General features: G+C 37.7%; 1 protein-coding gene across 1 annotated transcript; it reads left to right on the forward strand.

Moving 5' to 3' along the window:
* The first annotated feature begins 502 nt into the window (after positions 1-502).
* Positions 503-4,732, forward strand: LOC113356459 (ras-related protein RABC1). The gene is made up of 7 exons (XM_026599601.1): positions 503-696; positions 1,352-1,506; positions 2,772-2,840; positions 3,656-3,721; positions 3,848-3,969; positions 4,115-4,243; positions 4,421-4,732. The coding sequence occupies exons 2-7, from the start codon at positions 1,368-1,370 to the stop codon at positions 4,529-4,531; spliced, it is 636 nt and encodes a 211-aa protein (XP_026455386.1). The 5' UTR covers positions 503-696; positions 1,352-1,367; the 3' UTR covers positions 4,532-4,732.
* The last annotated feature ends 4,423 nt before the right edge of the window (positions 4,733-9,155 follow it).

Consider the following 9,155-nt stretch of genomic DNA (forward strand, 5'->3'; position numbering starts at 1 on the left):
ATTGTTGTGAATTTGTGAGATCAAACTCGAGCCGTATTTATGAAAGTAGAAACTAGTCGTTCCGGTGACCTTTTAAAAGTAACAGTTGGCGGTCTTGATTCAAACGCCAGCGGTTCTGGTACGCAAGCTCGCGGTTGTACTAGGAGCGCCAGCGATTGTACCACGAGCGTCAGCGTTTGTACGATACGCACCAGCGACAACACTTCGTTCCGGTGCTTGACGACCAACCACCCACTTCTTTCCCATACTGCAAAATCCCATTTGACCATCCACCTGGCTCAACAAAAATTTGATTTTGTACATTGACAGAGGAATTGCGTGTAGGGGATAAAATTTAAAATGAATAGATCATGATGAAACGGAGGGAATACTTTCTAATCAAGATGGCAACCGAGAGTCGTGCCAATAGAACCTAACAGAGCAAATGGTAACACATCACATATCGGGCCCCCGGGTCTGTTTTAAGTCGGTAGACCGAGATTCGTTTATGTTTCCGTGGCACAGACTTTTATTAAAAAAGTTTTCTTTTCCTTCCTTTACTTCGGATGCAATTCTCTGCCTTTTCTTCTTCTTCGATCTTCGTTCCTCAAAAATTTATCCAGTCTAATAATTCTCCATCCAATTTAGGGTTTTCATTTCTTACCTCATAAAAACATCACGTAGCTTCTCCCCATCGTTGCAAAGACAGTGACAAAGGTACGATTTCTCTTTCGGATATTTGAAATTGTGCATCAATTCAGCTATTTGCGTTTGAACCAAAACCCTATGATTGATTTCTCTGGTACAACCTTAAAGTTTTGATATCTGATTTTACTTTTCTTTTGATGTTTATCCATGTTTTTAGTTAATAATTATTATTTTTATTAAAATTTGTTTTCAGCATTATTATTCAATTTTTAAATTTAAATTTAGATCGCGACACCGGCAAATTTTGAACAATATTTTGCATCAAATAGCATTGAGATATTATTTATAATGATCGATTCTAGTGATTTTGTAAGGTGTTTTTGACCATGGGTAAGACTTTGTAAAGCATTTAGGGTTAAAGCGTTTCTTAATGTTGTGGAATGTGACATGTTGACAGAGTTTTAGTAATTTGATTTACGTTGGTTTCCGATTAAAAACTTACACAGAATTATGGAAAATCAAGTGGGAGATCTTACATTAGTCCATTTTGATTGGTACGAATCTCTAAGTTCTAATGAAATACAAACTCGTGCTAAGGATTAATCTCTTTATTATGGTGCAATGGCAATGTGCGCATGGTTCTATCGCTTTCTTGTACTATTGAGGTGCTCCTGTCTTTCTATGCTGGCTTAAGTTAGATACTGACATTTTTTTTGTTTCATAGATAAAGGGTGAGTTCAATGGCTCTATCCAATTCAAGCCAGCCGGATTTTGATTATCTGTTTAAGTTATTGATGATTGGAGATTCTGGAGTTGGGAAGAGTAGTCTTCTTCTCAGTTTTACATCTGACACCTTCGAAGATCTTTCTCCCACAATTGGTAAGCTCCGTCCGCCCATCTACTTATTTTTCCAACCAAGAGAATATACTCTCCGAGCTCTAATTTCCTGGGGACTTGAAAATCGCGTTATGTTAATAGGTCTTGATGTTTGTATCCATATGCAACCAGAATGTATGTTGAATTTTGATTAATCTGTATATAAACAATGATTAGGTTTTTGTCTAGTTCTGCTTTAGTACTTGATGTCACATTTGTATCATACTTAAAAAGAATAAAGCTTTGAATAAGTAGCTTTGCAATAGTTAGATCAAATATGAAGAGTATCTGGCGCAATGCATCTGATTAGCCATCACTTTTTGAGATGTGTCATTAGATCCTTAACATTTGGACCAGATGCACTGATGTTGTGCACATGAGTGGTGGATCTACTGCAATGAAAGGGCTACCATTGGGTCATATCGTTAAAGTTAGACACTTTCGACGTTATCTTTTGAACTGTTTTTGAGCTTTTGGTCCTGGGTTATGTTTTAATGGAACTTAGTACTGCAGGTTAAATAGCTTGCACTTTGTGTTTGTAATTGGTTTCGGAGGTGTATTGATGTTGATTGCTGACGAATTAAGTGTGCCCTTGATGGAAATTGAAATTTTGAAGACGATGTCACTCTTTAATTAGTGGCTCACACCACCTTTTTAATCCAGAACTTCAAGTCACCACATAAAGTCTTACCAAGTTAAGAGTATAAAATAGAACGACTCCCTGACATCGAATGCCATACAGCATTGTTGATTCAATGCCTTAAAATATGTTTGCAAGTATGTCAAGCTGGTAGGTAGGATCTTGCACTAATATTAGAACATAACTCAACAATCATTATCAGGGACTTCCTTGGTGGTTAAAGGTTTGTCAGAAAATGTCTATCCCTTGCAGGATTGGCTACATTAATTCATACCCGTATGAACTCACTCTTTTAGCATCTATTCCGCCTGCTCAAGCCGTACTAATGGATGCATATATCAGTAATCAATATCTATAAAAAACCCTGAAACATAGTATGCTCCGCATTATATGAGACCAAGACCAACGCACTAAATAAGATGCTTCTGCAATCATTCCTATAGTGTGGATCATGGAAAAAACATATTGGATTGAATAAAATAGTTTATGAAACCTATGGTTACACTACCCACCATTACGTAATCGATTAATTGGCCCAAGAAAGTAAATTTGTATACATCATTACTTTTCAGTCATTGCTGTCTTCTGTTTCTTGATATCCCATTCTGCTGTTATCTCTTCTTTGTAGGTGTGGACTTCAAAGTAAAGTTAGTTACCCTTGGAGGGAAAAAGTTGAAGCTTGCGATATGGGATACAGGTACATTTGTGTGCCTGCGTACGGTTTTATATTCTATATAAGGACTCTAATCGATATGTTAATTGTTACAATTTTTCTGTGAAATTGTTATGCCAAAAATTAAATTCATTATATAATTGTACTTTACTAATAAATTGTGTTATTTGTATAGAACATTGCCTAACTTTTTATTTTTGATGATAAGATACTTTGTTGTAATTACTTATACTTGGCTGCTTTGCTACAAAAATTATACTTGAACTTTACCTTTTGTTATTTCTTATGCTAGTTTATTCACTTAGACATAGAAGGGACTGTTGGTACTTAGTATTGATTTAACTACAAATATGCAATCCACTTTCTTTTTCATGTTCATGGTTATTTTAATGCGTTACATATCGCAGTTGTTAAGTAACATACATTCTAGTCGGTGATAAATCTCACGTGTTTACCTTGTAATATCACAAAGTTATATTTTATTTTCCTAGTTAGCTTTTTTCTTTCTTTCTTTTCTTTGTGAGCTTTCTGTTCAGCTTGTACTGGAGATTTTTGTTCTAATGCATACTTATAATCGATGATTTTGTAAGAAACAGAAATTGGATTCATGTTGATGATACTGTTCATGTTTTGGTGTGGTTCTTTAAGAAAATTGCTGATACAGTGTTTGACATACCTGTTAGAATATTGTTGCAGGGTCTTGTTTGTTTTTCTTTTCAATAACTGCAATAAAGAACTTGAAATTTGTGTGTTTCCTCCGCCAATTTATTTTCGTTGGACGGAAAGATAACTGCCAATACCTAACTTTAACTCATGGAGGTGCTCTTTTTACTATGTAGCTGGACAGGAACGGTTTAGAACGTTGACGAGTTCATATTATAGAGGAGCACAAGGAGTCATACTAGGTACGACTAATTTTTCAGATATTCCGCCGTCTTCTTAGAGTACTTGTAGTTAGTTTCTGTTGTGAATAAGTTTATTACTCCACAGTTAAATGTTTCATCTTAGCTATTTTTTGATTTAAATTGCAGTTTATGATGTAACCAGGCGAGATACATTCACAAATCTTGCTGATGTATGGGCTAAGGAAATTGATCTCTACTCCACTAATCAAGACTGCATCAAAATGCTTGTGGGGAACAAAGTTGACAAGGTAAATATTTAGGATTCGTCGAGATGCTAGCCAATTCAGGACCGAGGATGCATAATTTCATCAATTAATTTAATTTCTTCAAAGACGTGACAAAGATATTTTCTATTTAAAGTGACCAGTATTTATATTGTTGCTGTATTACCAGGAAAGTGAAAGGGTAGTTACTAAAAAAGAAGGAATTGACTTCGCAAGGGAGTATGGGTGCCTATTTCTTGAGTGTAGTGCAAAGACTCGGGTTAATGTGGAGCAATGCTTCGAGGAGCTTGTTCTTAAGGTATGGAAATACGCCACCTTCTTGTGTTTCCGTTCACTGTGAATAAGAATAATTTGAAAAAGTTGGAACTGTTACTAAATTATCGATTCTATGTTTTGCATTTTTGTAAAGCGTGGTTGGTTAGTTATTTTGGTAATGGATGATAGCTGAATCTCATATGTGAACTTGATAATGCAGATTTTGGATACACCAAGCCTTGTAGCTGAAGGTTCGGCAGGTGGAAAGAAGAACATCTTTAAACAGAAGCCACCACAAACTGACGCAGCATCAGCTAGTGGTTGTTGCTGAAGTTGTTCCAATGGCAGGTTACTCCTATCAAGAGGAGGCATTTTACGTCTGATGTAAATTCACTATCAAAAAGAAAAAAAAAAGAAGAAAAAAACTACCACCGAAACTATAGTAATAGCAAATTGTAGTACTGTTTGTGTGTTTATTTATTTATGTGTTAAAACTGATTAATGCAACAGTTGGTGGGTTTGCTTTCTCTTTCGCATTTGGCTTTTTCCCTTTATTGATGATAATGTCCACGGATCCAAGGATGGAGCCGCGATTTGGTCCTATACGACTTGTCGAGACTTCACCATTTGGTCCTATCTAGAAAAAGAAGTGTCGGAGTCCCACAAAGAGGATAAAGATAAAATCTATCATTCATTTCATGTCTCCAATCCATTAGTCCTTTAACAAGAAGGCTATTATTGGGACATCACACTCAAATAGAGGGGTTTCATTTGGATTTTTAATGTCCAAATAGGTGGTTATGGGATATTCTAACACATATATAAAATGTCTAGATTATCCTTTAACTAAAATAAAAACTTAAAAATCGTAGGTGATTTCACGTCCATGTTTGGATTAATTCCAACCGTAGAATTTTATCTTCATGTAGTTTTACGTCCAGTTTTGGATTAGTTTCAACCGTAGAAGCTCATTTTACGTCCAGGTTTCTTTTAATTCCAACCGTAGAATCCGATTTTACGTCCAGTTTTTTTTTAATTCCAACCGAAAAAGTGATTTTACGTCCAGGTTTAAATTATTTCCAACCGTAAAAGTGATTTTACGTCCCGGTTTGGATTAATTCCAACCTTAGAATTTTATTTGCATGTAGTTTTACGTCCAGGTTTGAATTTGTTCCAACCGTAGAAGCTCATTTTACGTCCAGGTTCCTTTTAATTCCAACCGTAGAATTTGATTTTATGTCTAGTTTTCTTTTAATTCTAACCGTAGAAGTGATTTGACGTCCAAGTTTGGATTATTTCCAACCATAGAAATTTATTTTACGGCCAGTTTTTCTTCCCACAAAAACTTTGTCTCAGAATTCACCAAGTATACAACAAAATTCATTAATTTAATTTTTATCTAATTGAATTAAATTAAAATTAACTAAATAAGGGTTGTTTAGTCATTACAAAATTATTTTAGATAAGGGGTTTTTGATATTACTTATGGGTGACCCGTTTTTGTCCTATTAGGTGACGCCCCTCTAATGGAATGTGACGCCCCAATAATAGCCTTCTTTAACAATGAAATACTCCACCATCTGTTTCTGTAAAAGATGGTATTGTGTTGGTAATTTCCAGAAATGGAGATAGTATACTACCTCCGTCCCTAATTAGATGACCTACTTAAAATTTACTAGTAAATTTAGAAATGATTTATCTCTCAAATTATACAACGGATTTTCGTAAATTTTGTATCATCGGAAAGCATTTTAAAACACCTATCTAATGAATATAAATATGATTATCAAATTTTATATATTTCTTACAATAATATTAATCTATCACTCCACTTATTTATGGTATAGGTCATCTAGGACGAAGCGAGTATAATTTAGGGGAAAAGTGATAGTACCTCTTTTCCGGAAAGGTAGCCGTTTTGATTGTGAACACATAAATCACGAAGCCATCCACGTGTTCACAAACAATATTCGCATACAGTCTAATTCTAGAATTGTACGCTGTATGTGTAAAGGGGATGATTATATCGATTCATCGACTCGAAGCCTTCGAGCTTGTCATTGTCTAGTCGAATATTATCAAATAAATTTCGTATAAAGGAATAAACAGAGAATCAAGTATAAATGTAAAGCACATGAAGTTCAACGCTGAATGTAAGGTGCTGAAATGTAAATAAGACAAAGATTTACGTGGTTCGGAACTAAGGCCTACATCCACGGGGCTGGTGTTTCACTATGTATTGAATGATTACAAAGATAGTCGAATGACTTTAGAGTATAAATAGGTCTGCAGAAGTAGGGGGATTACTTACTCTTCCTATTTCTCTCTCCTATATTCTCCTATAATTGCTCTGGATTGGTCGACCCCTTCTCTCTTAGTGGAGAGGGGTATTTATAGGGTTGGAACGTGGGTCCTACTTCTGAAGTGCCGTTGTAATCTTATCTCTTGTGCTTTGTGCCCATTACGCAGAGGTCTTCGTCATATGTTGCGGCCTGATCTTGAATACGAAGGATTATCCTCGCCTCTTCCACGAGCTGATTGACACGTGTATATCTCTTTGGTATTTAATGCGGGTAGATGGATGTCTGCTCGTGTCATACAAGTGTATCTTTGTCTGGTCATATATGTGTCAGTCAAACTTCCTCTCAGCCGTTGATCTGGAATCTTCTTGTACTTTGTGCTCATTACGCAGAGGTCTTCGGCATATGCTGCGGCCTGAGCTTGAATACGAAGGGTTATCCTCGCCTCTTCCACGAGCTGATTGACACGTGTATATCTCTTTGGTATTTAATGCGGGTAGATGGATGTCTGCTCGTGTCAGGCAAGTGTCTCTTTGTCTGGTCACATCTGTGTCAGTCAAACTTCCTCTCAGCCGTTGATCTGGGATCTTCCTCGGTATTGGGTGTATTAACACCCAAGGGGTATTATCTGGTGCTCCTCTGAGCCATCATACCTCTGTGATCCTCTGTTCCTGACAGTCGGATCTGCTGACCGGTGGTATCTTCTGATGAGATGCTTGCTATCATGTTTTGATATCTTGTTTTGCATGCCTTCCACGTGTCTCTTTCTGTACACGTGGTGGATGATGAAAGGTGTACATACAATTTGCCCCTCTTCTTCTGACTTGGGTGTATATTGCAGTTTAGAAGAAGAAAGGTCGTCCTACACGTTTCCCACTTTGCATTAACTTTCCCCATAACTGCTCCTTGGTACGAGGAACAATTATTGTCTTCTCTAGCTTCATAAATAGGAAAGAGAATGTGAAAAAAAATTTTGTCCTCTTCTTGTCAGTGTTCATGCTCTTCTTGTTTTCTATTCTTGTTCTTTAGTCATTTATTATCGTCATTCTTGTGAGGAAGATAACAACATTCAATTTTTTGTCTCTTTCGCTCTCGATTGTTGTTGCCCATGTATCGCAGACAACTAGCTTTTGATATCTCCGATCCTCCTTTCTTCGACTGTGGTTGGTGCTTGTCGTCCTCTTCTATACAGGTATGGGGTTTTTCATTAGCTGCTCATCATTGATTTATCTATGTATCTATCCGTTTGTTTCTTGTTGCTGTATTGTTGGCTTTGTGATGAAGAACACACATGTCGAAGCATATATGCTTACCCCTGTTCTTTGCTACAAAGTCTGTGAGTCTGTATCTAAGTATTATCCCTGGAGTTGGATGGAGTATTTCTGGTTATTTTTAGTTCTTAGGGGTTTTAATGTTTATCCGGATGAACCATCAATTATGGATTTTTTTGATCTTTAGTGATCTCCTCGTATTCTTCTCTAAACTGTTTTTGTGTTTCCTTGTAGATATGTCTGATCGTCCGCGGTCTCCTTACCAAACCCCGCCGTCTAGTCCGCCAAGATCCCCTCCGCGTCGAGATTCTGACAGATCTCCACTTGGGGAAGGTTCTTGCAAGTCTTCGCAATCGGATCCTCGGGGTCATAGGGTTTCATCTTCCTCTGGTGCGAAGGTTGTGCCTACTAAGAAAGGGGATGTGCCGAAGGGTCTTTTTGGATCTAGGTATGCTGTTAACCGCGCCCCTTCTCCTCCTCGTGATGACTCTAGGAGTACGCGAGCTCCTCCTCCTCGTACTGAAACACTGGATGTTCCGCCCCTTCATTCAATGGCTCCTCCTTCAGTGCCTCCGCAGAAATATTTGCCGCCTCCTCCCGCGGTTTCTTTCAAAGGGAAGTACTCCAAAGGTACTATGTCAAGAGATGATCTGTCTAAAAATCTTTCTTCTAAAAGGAAATCTTCAGAATTGAGTCCTACTTCTGATTCCGCAGACGAAGAAGAAACTGTCCCCGTGATACGCAACATTTCAGTTGGTAAGAAGAAAGTCACTTTCAAGCATATTGATCTTGAGATGTTCAAGGAAAAACATGAACTTCAAGCTTTTGAGGTTCGCTTCTATGCCCCTGACGATGATATCACTTAAGAGCTCCTTGCTAAGTATCAGTTTGACGAGTTTCATCTGTTGACTACGGTTGGAGCCTTCGAGGCGGGTCTCATGTTGCCCCTATATAAGTCGGGTGACTCCTTTTATTATGACGTGTTGGCTAGTCGCGAAGGCTCTTCCACGAAAACTCATAATCGTTCCGTGTCACAACTATCTGGGAATTATCTTCGTTCACTGAAGGAATGTTACCTGCGAAGCAAGGGAGAGACTATGATGACCTGCTATGTTCCAAATCCTGCTGAGAGAGAGTGGTACACTCCTCAGAATTTTAACAGTTCTTTTGGGGATTATGTGAACAGGAGAAACCGTAAGCCGTGGAGTGTTAGTCTTCGTAATATTGCTGCTCCCCGTGGTGAAATTCGTCTTTTGAGTGAGGTGAGTGATGCCAAGCTGAAGTATGTTCCTGGTACTGAGGGATCTGCTAAACGGAAACTCTTTCCTGCTCGTGAAAGGATTAAGCGTGACCATGATTATGAATGTCATGCTACTGTTATTGA

This window comes from Papaver somniferum, chromosome 3 (assembly GCF_003573695.1).
Source record: "Papaver somniferum cultivar HN1 chromosome 3, ASM357369v1, whole genome shotgun sequence".
Classification (NCBI taxonomy): Eukaryota; Viridiplantae; Streptophyta; class Magnoliopsida; order Ranunculales; family Papaveraceae; genus Papaver; species Papaver somniferum.